The sequence below is a fragment of the Globicephala melas genome, chromosome 1 (assembly GCF_963455315.2).
Source record: "Globicephala melas chromosome 1, mGloMel1.2, whole genome shotgun sequence".
Taxonomy (NCBI): Eukaryota; Metazoa; Chordata; class Mammalia; order Artiodactyla; family Delphinidae; genus Globicephala; species Globicephala melas.
In genome coordinates, this window is record NC_083314.1 from 135,710,132 (window position 1) to 135,727,068 (window position 16,937).

General features: G+C 41.4%; 1 protein-coding gene across 10 annotated transcripts in view; it reads right to left on the reverse strand.

Annotated features, from left to right (window-relative positions):
* Window positions 1–336: 336 nt before the first annotated feature.
* The window catches only part of NFIA (nuclear factor I A), a 595,358-nt gene continuing 578,757 nt past the window's right edge, over window positions 337–16,937 (reverse strand). For all 10 annotated transcript variants that reach the window (XM_060304981.1, XM_060304976.1, XM_060304960.1 and 7 more), the window contains one exon: window positions 337–6,442. In XM_060304981.1, the coding sequence (XP_060160964.1) occupies window positions 6,425–6,442 (18 nt within the window). In that variant the 3' untranslated portion in view covers window positions 337–6,424. The remainder of the gene's footprint in view (window positions 6,443–16,937) is intronic.

Here is a 16,937-nt window from a genome sequence, read left to right on the forward strand (position 1 = left end):
CACATCACACACGCTGGGGAGTATTTTCCACCCTGAAGGTGCTCTGTTTGGATTAGAGGTGGCACTTCTACCACATATGCTTGTGGTCCAGACATACTTCGGAAATTGTGTTTTTTTAATTAAATAGATTCAGGAGTCCACAAGTGGAAATTCATGATGCATGGCACACAGGCAAGGTCCTGACCCCCACATGCTGCTGCCTCCCCCGTTACCATGCTCAAGGGCAGGTGGTCCCCCTTATCTTTCTGAGCATTTCTGGTATCTGCTCCCCATTTCCCCGGCCGACTAATTTGATTATGTAACCCTTTGGGGCATAAAAGGCAGATCAGTGCTGGCTTAGGAAAAAAAAAAAATGAGATGAAACATTTCATTTGGGAAGCAAGTCATTTCAAATTTAGACCGAAAAAAAAAAATAGTTGTATTTTAAAAATCCCGTGTTAATAGCCAATTTCTTTTTCTTATGAATCGGGCCCAAAGTTTGTACAGAGTTTTATTTTTGAAGAAAATATTGCAACTGTGCATGAAACTAAATAGCCACGTGATCTCATAAAGATTTTTTTTCGTTTTTTTTTTTTTTTCTTTTAATATGAGGAAGTCTGGTGTGAAGACGGATCAAGCATGGGTACCTGGCTGAACACTGTCCATTAAGAAAACGTTTCAGGATCAGCAAAGCTTCAGTCGAGGGTGAAGGAAAATGTCCCTCATTTGGAAATGTCCTCGGTGTCTTCAGAGCAGAGTTCTTGAAATTCAAATGGTCGTTTTGAGACAAAAGTCTTGCCAGGGACTGATTTCTGAAATCAAACACCCATGCTTGTCCCCTAGGAAAAAGAAAACAAAAAACAAAAACGAAAACAAAAACACAAGTAATACTGAATTAAGTAAATGTATACCTCCAAAATACTGAAAACAGCCGAAACCAAGAAAAGACAGAATTTGCATTCTCAGTGAAATACCTTTAAACCTAGCTGACAAGAACCAAGTCAGAAAAAAAGACTAACATAATTTTGAGTAATATTCATACAGTTCACTAAGCATTATGGAATAGCATGCATTAATATTGTACGGTTATTTTACATCACCTATACCAGAAGGTCCTGACTGACAGACAGCGAAGGCTACCGGTGTAGAAAAATCTTACTTCAGAAGAGCAATATAATACAGATTTCACAGGCACTACATTTTAATATATCAGGTATTATGCTGGTTTTCTTATAATTCTTTCTGTCCTAAAGCTGGCATTATAACAATGACCAAAAAGGCAAGGATTGAAGTAAACGGAAAGTAGATACCAAAGTTGATATAGTTTTTCTTCAGATAGATTAGTGCATAGTTCTCATGCAGATAAACACTGCTATGCATTTACACTGTTGGAAAGCAGAGTGAATTGAGCCCAAGTTGTCACATTTGTGTAAATCATTTTGTCAGCCTGTAATAGCACCATGTAATGGATTTGCATTAAACATTAAATTGATTTCAGAATTGGTGACACAGTATTCACTACAGTTAAGTGCTATGGAATAGCTTCAATGTTACCTGCTATATATCAAAGCAATTTTCATCCCACTGCTTTTTTATTGGAAAAAATAAAAGGAAAACATACACGACACTAATTAGACGAATGCACAGCCTTGGACGTGGAGAAGGCAGAGCGGGTTTACTGTCAAACAGTAAATACATGCATTGACTTCAGGACGAGATTGGCCTTGGAAGCTGATTTGAATGAAAGCTGTGCTGGGGGGCAGTGCAGCTTTCTGAGACTGTCTTATGTCTTAGGACAGATCTCGGAGCGTGGGTGGTGAGGTGCCACTGAAGCTCTCCGTACATTACCATGCCAGTTGTGTTTTAAATTTGTTCTATGGAGGCCTGCTACCAGGAAAAAAAGAAAGAAAGAAAGAGAGAAAGAGAATGAGAGAGAGAGAGAGAGAGACCACCACCACTAGGGACAAACAGATATGATGCCAAGTACATTAAATGACATTCTTAGAAACTCCCTCCCCCCAAAAAAAACAATCACAAGGAAAAAATTTTTTTTCTTAATCCAGATTTCATAAATACTTTATGACACTGTAACTACAGAGTTCAAAGCCTATGAGGATAAGGGTTCGAAAAGTGAAAGACAAACTTTTTGAGATGGGTTTTGCATCTTCTGATGGGCTGCCTGAATACTGTGACTCTGGGAAGTCTGGGTTCCTTTACACTTCACCGGTCAGAGTATGAAGAATATAAGCTTTGGGAAGTGTGCCTTGGCTTGCCCGTAGCCCACGCCTGACTGTGGGGCAGGGAGGAGCTGTCATGCCAGGGTGTGAAGAAACAGAAAAGTTAGTTCAAACCTCAAAGGAAAGAAAACGACTGTGGGATGGATAGAGCGGCATTGGAAAGAGGTCCTCTGCCCATGAATAATCAGACAAGGAGCGTTTTAGTGGCAAGGGGACGGGCCAGAAAAAAAAAAAAGTATACAGAAAAATGATATGATTTAATGTTTGTGCCTCTGACTTCAGTTCCCAAAGAAGAAAATGGAGAGTTATTTGAGGGACTTATCTTTGCCAATATTGTTAATGCCATTTGACGGGAGAGAAAAAATTCAAATGGGTCTCAGAATCAAGGGCTGGGCCTCCAAACACGGATGGCCCTCAGTCTGTCAGTCTACACACCCCAGGTAGCAAAGTCTTCCTCAAAAATCTTCGCTTGACTTTGAGTCTAAAAAGGTTAAACACTCATATTGTTGGTGTTTCTTTTTTCCTGCTTGATCACAACTGAACTACAGTTTCCTGCTGCTTTCTGGACAATGAAACATGAACAAAAATATAACTTAGTGTGTTTAATACTTAACCCCTGTTCGTTATCACCCTAGACTGCCTCCCTAATGTTTTAAAGCCTTTAAAACATTTTTTTCCTGCAAATCTGTTCAGAGTTCCCTAATTTTAGCTTCATCAAACTTAATACAACAAAATACCTTCAAAAATACAGCATACCTGTAACGTCCATTTACAATGGTTTTTCAGTAGACCTATACTTCTCAAGCATAGGAATATGCTATACCATTGAGAGAGAGAAAAAATAACTGTATTTAAATACTTACAAAAAAAAAAAAAGGAAACAGGAAAGTTTTAAACTTAAATCCAGTTCCCAAAGGGAGGGGGGGCAGGAAAGAAAGAAAAGCCATTCTATGAACGCTGCCTTTATAATGAACAATCAGAAATTTCACTAGGCTAATTTGACAGAAATTTTTCCTCATTTAAACAACATTACAAAAGTCCTGCATTATAAAATAGGGTAGAATAAATCAGTGTAATCAATAAAACTATACAACAATACAAATTACATATCTTCTGAGTGGGCAGTTAATCTCTCTCTTTGCAGTCATGACTACAACATGCTCACTAAAAACAACTAAAACTGCCCAAACTATTGCTTAGTTTGTTTTGTTTTAAAAAAAGGGTGCAATTTTATTGTATATACAACCAATTTACTGGTAATACCTTGGCTTATCGCAAGGTTCTGACAAAATGTTTGTCTAGGCTTTTTTCCCTTCACTGTGAAGCACTGAAAGCTGCTATTTTTTTTCTTTTTTTTTTTCTTTTTTCTTTTTTTAGTGCACATATGTCATAATAAAGTAATGCCCAGCTAAGTGCTATAGGGGAAGGCAAAGTATGCTGGCTGGCTAGAGGAAGTGACACCATATACTGACAATCACACCATACAACAGCGCCAAACGACTATTCAACCACTTATCAGACACATATGAAAATCCAAAATGTTTTATTTTATTTTTTTTTCCTTAAATAGAGATAACCAGTAAACAATTTTCAGAACTTGGAAGTTTAAAAACGTGCATATAAAAATGGGCATTATATACTTTGTATTGAATGTGGATTGACTGCAGTCTGCTAAGAAAAATGGGGTGTGGGAGCTGAAGAAAAGGGAAGTTGTCTTTTTTTTTTTTTTAAGGCTTGCTTGTGAAAGGAACAGTTGTAAAAACAAAATTGCTTGAAGCAGGGTCAGCTTAGTGCTTCACAGTTTGACTGCTTCTCTAAGAGGAGCCCTTCCTGCGCACGTGCATTCAAAAATCACAAATAAAGTACAAAGACAGACACCTAAAACACACTGCGTCAAGTGCAGCACCGACTTTGGTCAAATAAAAAAAATAAAAGAAAAATTAATCATAGCTAAGCTTTTCTACACGATATAAGCAGGTATTGCATATTTTCATATATCTGGGGGCGGGGAGGGGAATAAAGGAAGACTCCAAATAAATTGTAAAATGCAGCAACATCCAAAATACTGATATTCTAAGCATCTACAGATCTCAGAATAGCACTGCCACTGACCACAGAGGACAATAAAGACTACTCCTATCTGCGGAACAACTAACTCTCTATTTAGTTCTAGATGTTGAAACTGACAATGGCTGACATAAAAGTCACATTTACAAAAAGTGTCTCCAAATGCTTGACTAGGGAAAAACCCCTTTCAATAGAGGAGCATGTGCAACAATTCCACAAATAATCGCTATCCAGGGCAAGGCACATTGATATGGAATTTTTGTTTTCGTGCAAATTAAGGAAAAAAAACAAAACAAAACAACATCGTTTCGGGGGGGAAAGATGAGGAGCAAAGTGTCTTCCCAAGAATTTCAGTTACTTGATTGTATAGGACAGTAGTAGAACCCTTCTGAAGGGCTGAAAAACATAGTTTAAAGGCAAGTGCCTAGAGTAGGGATTACAATATTGTGTCTTAATGCACTCTACTTTATCCTACATTAGCTATATAAAAATTAGTTACTAACACTAGAACATGCAGAGACTTTCTCTGATCAGCAGGGCTTGCCAACCAGAACGTATATATATGTATAGTATAGGAAACCTTCTTGAAGTTGCATGGGAAGCAAAGGGGTGCTTCGCTGTCTGGTAGAAAAATCACTTGCACTTTTTTTTGTTCTTTTTTTGTTTGTTTTTTGTGGTTTTTTTTTTTTTACATAAGATACAGGACATTTGGGGGTGCAAACTTTTTTTTTTCCCTAACAAGTACCCTTGATCTGAATGGGCACCAGCATTTGTGTCAGTATTGGTTTCATTATTATTATTAATATTATTTTCCCATAGCCCAGTTCAGGGGCGCAAAGGTCTTTAAAATTTCTGGACAATCTCTGGAACAATGAAGTGTCTGATAACTGATAAATCCTATGTTGCCTGATACATGTAAAAACTTTCAGAATTGGTATAATCCATTATAGTGACTTCTAGCTTATAAAATTAACAGATACCATGATTTCATTTTAGTTATGTGCTTTGATAACAGAAAATAATTAATTAGCATTTAATGTAGTTAACATATTGTGGTAAAAGCACCATTAGATTTGTTTTTTTGTTTTTTTTTTTAAATTTTCCTTCAGTTTTTAAAGGGATACAAGTTTAACAATAAAAAACATAAAAAGCAAAAATAGCTCCCCTTTTTCTTGCAAGGCTGTTTTTTACCCCAATAATTTAGAGTCCTGGGGTGGAAGGACTTGAAAAACAAAAATAGAATTTTCAACAATCTCTATCTTACAAAGATATTTAGCTATCCAATGAAATTGCACTTTACTCAATTCAAAATTCGATTGTTTTGATTGATTCCTGTCAGTTTCTGTCAAAACAGACCATCTTCCCCATTTCCATGTGAATTTGTGTGTCATTGTTGAAATTGTTGAAAAAATGTTTTTTTTTTTTAAATGTAAGTGCAGCATTTCAAAACTTTTAAAAAACTGAATAGTAGTAGTAGTAGTTTGCCATTTTCGGAATTATTCTGCAACGTGAGTGGATTCACTGTCCTTCCGGGCCATGTTATCTAGTTTACTGCTGACTGCTGAACCAAACCAAACTAAAAGAAAAAATAAAAAAGGAACATAACTGCATTTTCTTTTTCCAATATGTTACAGAAAAACATTGCCCTTTGACTGTCCCGTAAGTTAGATATTGCAGATCTCAGCTACTACAAAAGACTTAGTTCTCCATGTGTCTCCTGACTGCTCAAGGAGGCTCACACCTGTGTGGGTAAATTCATGAAATACTGTGAAACAGCCGGGCTCCGTAAAGAAAGTGTGTCACAACGGGAAGTCAGTGAGCAAGGGTAGACCTTCTCCAGCCACACTGCCTAATGCTCACGCTACCACGGAAAACACTTCAAATGTTACAAAGCCCAACCATTTCCAGCACCATATGAGAAAATTACAACAGTCCCTAAAGTATTAAAAAAAAAAATCCCAAAAGGTTATGGCCTTTGCTGTTGGACCATAATGCTCGCTGTTTCCATGTACAAGTTGATTTGATTCTCCCCTTCCAGTGACAGTGAAGTTGTAACTGCGCTGGGTTGAGGATGCGTCCATGTTACAGAGTTGAGAAGGGGTCAGGTGGTCTGTCTGGTGGATGGTGGGACGCTGTGACTTTTATCCCAGGTACCAGGACTGGAAGACAAAAGGAAAAGTGCAATTAGAGGCACAATTTGGAAAATAACACATTTTAAAAGTTGCCCTTCCAACGGTGAAATCAAGATCTACGTTAGGGACGAAGAGGGGATTCACTGGGAAAAGTAAAGGAATGACAAACAGTAAATCTTGAGACACTGAAAGTGATCTCACTCTTCTGAAATTGAAATTCAATGCCTTTGTTGGGGTTTGCCAATGTTTTGAGTGTATCTTACAAAATAAAGTACTTATGTCCACTTGAAATACATATATGGGTTTTGCAGTCTGGAGAGGGCAGCTATAGGATGGCAGGAAGCTTCATCATCTGGTTTTTGATTGAACCCTCAGCACCTAGCACAGTGTCTGGAATAGAAGGTTCTCAACAAAGAAAAGTTGAATGAGTGGAGAATGGGCGAGGGGAGAGGTTCTGCGTCATGATGAGTTGTCTTCTCTGATGAATTTCACAACGTCTCCTTTTCAATGAGATGTTATTGCCACATTCTTGTAACAGGCACAGATGATCAGCAGTGATATAAGAGTAAATGGAGCTATAGTAGAAAAAGTGCTGTACCAAGGATCCTGGGTGATTTAGGACAAGTCACAGCATCTCTCTTCTACTCAATTTCCTTAGATGTACATGAGGTAGATTTTATGATGTAAAATGCTCCTCTCAAGCTCAATCTTTCTAAGATAATGTTTTCAAAAATGACATAAAATAATCATGTGGTATCAAGATCTCATCCTATTAGCTACTGTGATGTCCAAAGGAAAAAAAATGAGGTCACCTGCATAGCCCTCGTTCACGCTTCCGTTCATGCGACATTTATTTAGACCCTTCCATATACCTGCTGGGCCCAGTTACCTTTTCCCTTCATAAATCCTTAGGTGATTAGCTTTGGGCAATAGTCTGATGATACGTCATTCTATATGCTGGTACTTCTTCTATGTTAGCTAAACAAAGTGACCAATTATGGTCTAATATCAGAGTCAGTTTCACAAGTGAAATAAAGTATATGGCTTTTGACAACTTTTCTCCAGAAATACCCTACCAAATTCACCACATTTATCATTATTCACAGAAAAATCATCAACCTCTAGCAAAAGTGAATGCTTCCGAAATCTCTGAGTTGACAGCATCAGAAAGGGTTCCATTTGGGTTGATTCAGTCAGATGAAGGCTCATCCGTGTCCAAGAGATTCAATTAGGTAAAGCAGGGACTCGTTTGATCCCAGGATAAATGGCGAAGTGATAGCTACGTGGAGGTTGGGATAAGATTTCCTGGTCACACAAGCTACCTTTGATCTCCAGAGGACTTGAAAAAAACCTAAGCCTAAACCGAAAAACTACTCATCCTGTATACTTTTAGATGTTATTCTTTGACCACATGCTTTGAGGAACACAATAAAGCCTCTTGTGTACTGAAAGGAAATCATCCTGGCAAATACACACGGCCTAAATCGAACTGGACAAAAGAAAGAAGGGGGAAGAGAGGCGCGGGGAGGGCAGACTCCAAACTGTTATTTCTAGTGGGCCTCCCGGTGAGCTGACGTGGATCCTAGTTAGAGCCGAGTCCCCCTCTAACAAAAGTCTCAAACTTTGGGTGCGGCGAATAATGCTTACAATTTCTGTTCTCACACTTTCTAAGTCAGTTGTGAAATTCCAGACTTCTTAAATCTGACACTGTGTCGTAGTTCTCGAAGCAAGCACCTGGGACCCAGTGAGTCAGCAGAGGGAGCAGTTTTCCATACACAGTTTCTGGACACAACCTTGGTGCACTACAAAAATCTGCAGTGCCTCTACGCTTCTCTAAAAAAGCAAAGCAAAGGAAAAAAAAAGTTTCTTCACACATCTTACTATTCAGTGTGTGCCTTGCCGACAAGGTTACCCCAGAGCAGCTCTGTAATCCTTCACTGAAATAGGCTTTATTGATTGCTCTGGTCTATTGTTCTCTTTTCAAGTCCCCCAAGTTCAAGTTCATCCTGGTGTTACATCATGTCTGGTTGCTACGAGCAACCAGACAGACCCAGACGTGACTATCATTAGCAAGAAACCCTCCGTTCTCCTCCCACCAACCTTCCAGTGGCTCTGACGTAGCAGGCTCACTGCAAACACATTGAAGTATTTATTCTGCCTAATTTATGACCTACACAGCAAGCAAGACCCCCACTCCAAAAACCAACACTGTTGTATATTTAATTAATCTGTCTTTCTCTGGCACTTGGGAAAGTTAGACAAAGGACTAATTATTGTGTTTCACTCTCCACACTTTTCTTTTGGGGGGTGAATATTTGCATGGGAAAGAAAACTACAGGCCCAGCCTTGGCCACCCCCCCCCCGCCCTTTTTTCTTTTTGCCCTATTGACATTTCATGAAATACTTTAGCTGCTTAAGGGAATTATAAAAAAAATGCAATGTGAATGTTACTCCTTCTGAGTTGGTATTCAGTAACACAAATCAACTCATGACATGTTTAAATTTAAATGCTAACCACACACTCTCAGAGTTACTTTAAAGGTTAGTTTTTAATCAATAGAAGTTGCTGACTCCTAGTTTTGGAGCCGCGCACTGCAGCTCTTGGGCTTTTGTCTAACGTTAAAGCTTTCAAACTTTTTTTTTTTCCTTGGGATGATTTTAGCAATGATTTGCAGACACAGAAGGCTATTGTGCTCTGACCAGCAACATGTCACCAGAGGAGCGAGTTGCCCTGGGGTGGGGTGTCAATATGGCTCCTGAAGGCCTGCGTTAGGGGTCTTTAAGAACCCGTGAAAAAAACTTAATTAACCCTTTCAGGCCCAAACCAAAACCTATTCTCAAACTTTTTCACTCCTATAATTTGACCATTAGTCCTTATTTCCACATTACACTAATCTTCATGACAATTAACCCGGCTACTTGACCAAAGCTTTCCAGAATGGGAAGTCAGCCGGTTAGGGGAACCACACAGGGATTTTTTTTTTTTTTTTGAATGAGGGCTCTTTGATTAAATAATTTATTTGTAGAGATGGCAGATAAACCATTATAATGCTAAAAAAAAAAATCCATCCATTTCAACGAATGTTCTCATGATCAGTTTGTGGCTGAAGACCCTCCTAAGTCCGTTACGGACGAGCGTGATCGTCGCACGTGTGTAAGCCACTCGACTTCTAAAAACTTCCATGAACTACGAGTGACGTCCAGTGAACAAGATAATGTTTGGAAAAGCCCATTTTTCTCTTGTGATGTTTTATTATAAAATCTATTATTCAAGCAGAGTGCAAGTTTCAAAACATTACTTGACGAATAATTCTGGGCATTTTCTTCTTGGAACGTACAAGAAAAATATTAAAGAAATCTGAGATTGTTAAATTGGTGGGGTTGAGGAGAAAATCACTGGGAAAGTGTTGCCACATTAAACAAAATTCATTTAGGGAGAGTCAAAAAATTGTCTTCAGATATTTACTGACATAAGCTTAGGTTTCTTATGGTTTCTGCCTTCAAATTTTATAGCCCTTCAATCTAACCTCCTGTATCCAGATGGACTACAAAGGAATCTCTGTCCCTTATCTGCAGTGAGTTCCAATATTACAATACAATATCAGACGATGTTATCTTGATACATTTACATTAAGGAAGTAAACACAGAGCTTTGATCTGTTTTTTTTTTCCTTGCGGACTCTCAGCTATAGTAGTTTTGGAGGTCCATAAATCCACACTCCCACGGGGGCTCGAGTTAAGTAAAATTACTCTGTTACATTCACAATTTCTACAGTTTGGGATGTGCTAAAGGAGGAGGGGAGGGGGCTGGAAGGGGGGGGGGTAATTGTCCTCTCTCAGTGTTCAAGGTGAAACATCAAAAGAAATCTGCAGTCCAGGACCAGAGCTCAGCTTTCCTCTTCTCCAGTCAAATGAAGAAGTAATCTCATCAGGTTGGAAAGTGCTGACTAAGGATTTAATAAAGTGCCTGCAGATGTGGCGTCTCTAAGGTATTCAACTCATGTAATGCAAAACAGCTCCACACTGAATGTGCTTATAAAATTTCATTTAACCATTGCAGCGTGACTTTTTTATTTTTCCACCTTTCTCTAAGGAGTTTTATCACACTTCCCGCCCCTTAATTTACAGCTCCATGAAAGTTCGAATCCCATTCTGCCAGGATTCTGGAATACTCACAGTAGTCAGGTTTTATGAACCATAAACAACATCTATCCGGCTGTATCGTAAGCAGGAAGCCTGAAATGGCTCTTGGTAGCTTTGAAAGCAGTCTCTTTCCTTTCCTATGTTGTAGGGAGAGCAATTAGGAAACTGAGGTTACTTTCCAAAATTTGGTCAGGAAGGTGCCTAAGACATGGTTGATGAAGACTCAACTTCTTAGTTAACACCAAACATTCTAATGCAAATAACGACTTTTAAAAAGGCTTTTAATTACACTTTTCACTAAGAGGGCAGGATGTATATTTTAGAAACAAAAGGAAACGCAGGTCTGTTTGAGATAGCTATATTTCACTTTAACCAAAAAAAGGGAGAGGGTGCTAGGGGTGGGGGTGGGGAGGGCGGAACAGACTGTGACGCAGCAGAATCTGTTTTTCAAATTAAAAAGTTAAACAAAAGGCCTCAAGGGCAAAGTTGAACACTGCGGAAGGAGGTTGTTAATGTGGAATCCAGAACTGGGTGTGACACTTTGCTTTCTTCTCCAGGCAAGGTGGGTTATTTCAGGACATTCACACACAGAAAACAGAAACACACAAATACAGGGAGGGAGGCCTCGGGCCCCAGTCCCCACTCCTTCCTACTCCATCAGCCCCCGAAGAGGATGCTGCCAACCAGTACTGCATGAGTTGCAGTCAACGTTTTGACTTCTCTCTTGAGAAGATGCTACCTCTACTGGGTCACACTAATCCAGTTAGTCATTTTTGGCTTCCTGCTCTTGTTCGATGAGCTCAAGCCCACCGTTTAGCCCAAATGAGTTGTCCTTGGCAAATCAGCCAGAGGTCTGGTAGACTCCCCTGCCCGCTTCTAATCCAATGGAAACGGACAGGGCCTCGGAGTGCACTCCTGGTTTCTCACGTTAGTATACATCATTTGGGAGTACTTCATCACTTACATAACAAGTACTAGCATCTACTGTGTGCTTTGTATGCTAGGCTCTGGGGATATAATGAATACAACAAATACGGTACCTGCTCTTAGGGAGTTGCCCTGCAGAAAGAAAGCGCTGGATTTTAGACTTCTATATCCTTCAAGAGACCAGCTACCCTGATCTTCTCACAGCTGGATCTTTAAAAACTTTTGTCAGCTGATAAGGCTGAGTATCCAATGTCCGAGGGACCCGGGACCTAGTCCCACTTTTTCCACTGACTAGTTGTGTGACTTGAAGTAAGCAGGCCTCTGTCCTCTGGCCCCCAGAGGACTACTGTAGGGCCATTCTGCATTCCATGAGGGGAAAGCAGTTTCTAACACTGGCTCCTTCTGACAAAGGTGACATGCTGTACCCAGGTGTCAGTTATCGGTCTTGCCAGCCACAGGCTTTGATCTCTGCAGCCATTTTTCTTGTGTGATTTTGTTAATTAAAGAAAGCCTGTTTTCAATAACACTAAACCAAGACTTGTTTATTGTACAGGAAACTACTAAAATGTTAACGGGCAGCGACTGGCCCTGCTTACCTTTGCGGCCTTATCTTTTCACTGCTGGTACTCAACACTCGTGCGGTGTTAACCTTCTTCCAGATCCCCCAAAGCCAAATACTTTCTCTCTGCTGGGCCTTGACGAAGGGGTCCCCCTCTCCTTGGCTTTGCTAATGCTGGCTAGTCTTTGCTGTCTCAGATTATCAGTCCCTTCTTCCAAGGGGTCTTTCTCCAGGCCTTTAGTCCCGGGGTATTCCCTCTGTCCCAGTCACTGAACTGTCATGACCTATTTTTTTCCCTCAAGAAAACAAACTGTCTTCTTGCATGTGGCATCTCCAGAGGCTTAATAAATACTGTTGAATAAAGGAAGAATGGAAGAAATGAGGTATCTCGAAGGCTCGCAAAGCCTGGTGCCGGTTACTCCAACAAGGCATTTAGATGGGTGACTTCTAGTACAGCCGTGCCACATCCATGCTCATGCCTCATGTCCACATCTCCCCAGGTGAAGGTGCTCTCCCCAGAGAGACACAGGTCTCCACAAGCCGCCCCAGGCAGTTCTGATGGAAAAGCTCTTGTGACGGGGCCAACTGCAGCCAACTGCGGCCGTAGCATGTGCAATAGTTTTGTAACATGGACCACGGCCTACTTACTACGAGCGCAGAGGAGTTGTCCAAACCACCACTCCCTGGAGAGTGACCGTGCTGCTCCCGGCCAAGACCTCCGTTTGGTTCAAACCTCAAGACGGGAAAACACTAATCTTTTTACCCAATAAGCCATCCAGCACCTCCAAACCTTGAGAGTACATACACAATCCAATTATTCCAACGGTCGTTCCAAAGTCTGACTCTTTCACCGTATTCCAACTTGCCCTAGTGTCTGCCTCACCATCAAGTAAAGTTCTTTTTTTCTGGTTTCCCTTTACATTTTTATCAAGTAATCTTTTACCTTGTGAAACCAAAGACTTCCGAATTAAAAACTGCACTCTGGCTCACTCAGATTTGCTCTGCCGACTTATTGGAGGGCTGAGTGCACAGTGGTGAGAGGTGGGACGCTGGAGTCAGAGTTAACAGAATCCCATCATTTAACTAGTACACCATTACATGCTAGTTAAGTGATCTTAGGTAAGTTAGTTAGCACCCCTGCGTCTCAGCTTTAGACTCCGGGAAATGGAGATAACAACTTTATCAGTTTTTGTGGGGACCGAATGAACTAATGCCTGGAAAGAGACAAGTACCGAAAAGCCGAAAGCCAGGGTAGATGGGTTCTCTAACTATAAAGTGTGTACAGGCCTTAAGGTCCACAGGAGACCTACGGGGGACCAGTTCCCTTGGAAAGGCATTGATCAACAAGGCGGCTTTCTCTCATTTAATGATATAATTTCTTAGTTAAAGGTAGCAGTTGCGTCAGTTCCATTTCCCCAGTTGCAGAAGAAAGTTCTTGAGAAAATAAAAATCTGTCTTTAATTGCGGTATTAAAATCAGAGCAGTGAAACCAACTGCACAAAAGGAATTGGCTCAAGTTTATGAAAGGCATTTGGGCCCTTGCCTTGCAAGGCTGAACTGCATGCCTTGGAAGTTGGGGATGAGGGGGAGAGGGGATCCGGGGTCGGGTGGGGGGAGGGAAGGGGGGAAGGGGGGGAGGGTGTGGAGGGAGGGAGTAGTCAGGCAACCAAGTGGGACAGAAACAATCCTATTTTGGTTTTTGTTAGCGAATGGCATACTACATAGATCAGAGACTTCTTATAAAATACAAACCCCCAGTGTACACAAAGCACAGGAAAATGTGAGGAAAAAAGGGAAAAACGAAAAGCAGCTTAGGGTGTGTTAACGCTGCTATTCTGTCAGCTTAAAGAGTATTTTATGCTTGATCAACAGCTCTTTTTTATTGTGCTTTTCTTTCATTCATTCAAGACATCAAAGCCAGGCACCACCAGTGTACCTGCCCTTCTGGAGCCGCTTGAGAGGGGGTCCTAATGAAGCACGACTCTGGGAGCGGAGACCCCCGTGGACACGGCAGTTCAAAGGGAATATTTCAACAATGATTACATTTTGTAAATCTTTTTATGAAAGAGACAGCTTATTTCCTGCTTTTTCATGAAAAATAGATTATCCATTAAAGTGAGCCCACGCCACGGAAGCTGCTTGAGATCTGAGGTGCAGCGTGGAGATTAGGGGAACAAGGACCCGATGAAATCGTCCAGAGTTCCTATCTATTTGCCTACGATGGCACGGCGTCTGCTCTGGGAGGAGCCCGGACGGTGCGCTGGACGGCTCTGCTGCGGAAAAGGCGGTGACCGGGGTGTTCTGAGGTGGATTTTTCAGCTTGGGCCTTGTGTCTTATTATTTGTGCTTTAAGATGTTTTTTGATTCCACAAAGTCCAGCCAAATATCAGAAGGCATCAGGCAACCCCTTTTATTGCACAAAAGTAAGATGAAAGATTTTAGTTACAGATTCATTAAATGCTGTATTTTAATGCTCTGAAAAGGGACGACCCCTTTTCCGTATGGGAAGTTAGCCATAAAAAAAAAAAGCTGGCTCTGGGCTGAAGATACAATACAGGCTTTATTATTGGCTAATGTCAGCCCCAAAGGCAAAAATAAAGAAGGCAGCCTGGCCCTTTGTAATTTCTGATTTTCAACATTAAATAATCTTTCCCCTAGTCTTTCTTTCTTTTTTTCTTTTTTGGCGGCAGGGAGAGTTGAGGGGAACAGGGCAGGAAGAGAGTATGATTTCCTGGGGAGCTATGAAATGAAAAAAATGTATGTTTTCTACACATCAGATTCCAATTTTAATTAAATGCCTGCTGTCTAACAAGTGCAGACGGTCACACTTGGGGCTGGCCCAATGGTGGCCCAGGGAGGTAACCTTTCTGGTTTAAAAAGAGAGGCGTGGGAGTGGAGGTCGGCGCGCAGCCGAGCGTGGCCACATTACAATAATCACGCCACCGAGTGCTTCCCCACTCCTGCTCTTCCCCCAGAGCCGAAAAGCTCTTCCCAAACATGACTCAGGTTCACAGTAAATCTATCATGTAGATTTACTGTTCCGATTGTGCAGGTAGATAAAATCTGGTAAGGAAGAAAATAACATTGAAGTGAAAAGTTCAGTAATTTCAAAAATTCTCCCGGAGACCTCCTGCAAGAGAACGACAGAAGACCTGCTACTTTGCCAGAAACGAATTCCCCAACGAACCTTTCCAGTCAAGGAGCCCTTTAGGCACTGGATGGTACTTGCCCCCTGGACCCATTCCCACCCCCGCGGGTAACCTCTTTGCCAGGCCCCGAGCACAGGTCTTTGCTTCGGACCTTCTCTGTTCCCTGTCCAGGGTCCTTCCTTCTGTCCTTTCCAGTCCCAGTTTCCTGCCTCCCTCCACCCACCCCTCCAGCCAGTCTCTCTCTCCCTCTCTCTCTCTCCCTCTCCACCTGTGTTCGATCCCCCACAAGAATGACGGCAGACCCCCACTCTCTCAAAGGCTATGCAAAGCAGCAGCCCTCCCCACTCCATTCACTGGATTAAGAGGAAGGAAGAGGGCACACTCAACTGCAACCGCAACTACCCGCCTGGCAGCCGGGACGGAAGCTTGTGTATTGAGCCAAACAAGTGAGGCGCAGAGGCGGGATCAGGACGGAGCGCAGAGCAGGTTGTAGCATCTCGGTTCTCAGATTCTTGAGAGGAGAGAGCGAGAGTACAGTAAGATACAACTCAGCACCGGACGCTGAGGCAGGGGCCTGGGTTCAAGTCTCGGCTCCGTCACTGGCTGCCCTGCGATTTTGGCTGCTCTGATTACACTACGAGGATCCACTTTTACCTTCTGGGAACACCTGCTCTTCAATTGTATGGGTCCAGGAGTCATCTTTTCCTTGTTCACTGTGTAGATGTGATACTGGCAGGGATAAAACTGTTCATATCCCTCACTGAGGTTAGAAGGAGCTTGACCATGCAAAAAGTCAGAGACCCAAATTCTAGTCTGTGTGACATCAGGGGTCACAACTTTACGTATCTGCAGAACAGGTCTCAGTATACCAGTTGTTATAACATTATTATATTATTGGGGGGAGGAAATAACAAACATAGAGACAGAGCTTTGAAATACTGGCCTAAAATGTAAGCAGCATCATTAAGGGAGGCATTGGTGTGATCTAGATGTCACCCGACGGGGTTAGGGTTTCATCGGAGCCAACTGCCCTGGATAGAAATGGAATGATTTCCCCAAGTCCAGTCAAAGTTCTTACGTGACATCCCTGAAAGCACAAACTAGGGATCAGTGAACAATGCTTTCCTCCTCCTTCTGAAAATGTGGTAGGATTTAGGGTTTTATGGCAACAAAACTTGTCTTTGTTAAGACGTGACTTGCAAAACAAACCCACATGGGGGAGTTGGCAGTTTCAAATGACAGTACTTTTTTTTTAATGCTGAAACAGCAAATGCTTTTTATGTTCAGATTTTTTTCCTTCTATATTTGTAGATTAAATTTACAACTAAGCAATATTCACTACTACAAACAATTAGACTCTTCCTGAATATTCTTCCAGTTGGAAGCTTCTCGGTAGGGCTGGGTTGGGGGATTGTGCAAAGGTGAAATCCCACAGCATGAAGGGTCTCTGTCAAAGGTCTTATCAACGATTTGGACGTGAACGTAACATATGGGATCAACAGAGCTACTAGGCTTCCCTGTCAGGAATCTATGCTTCTGGGAGAGAGGTAGTACCATTCTAACACAGAAAATTTAATTCATTTTTACCTTTTAGTAATGACTTTAAAGATGGTGATTTCATAAGCAAAGATTCCTGAAGACATATTTAAGACTGTGTCATAAAATCAAGCACGCAAACAAAATCACTTACTTTGTTTTCAGATGAATTCTACTTGGTAGTGCTCTCCTAGTAACTGAGATTTAA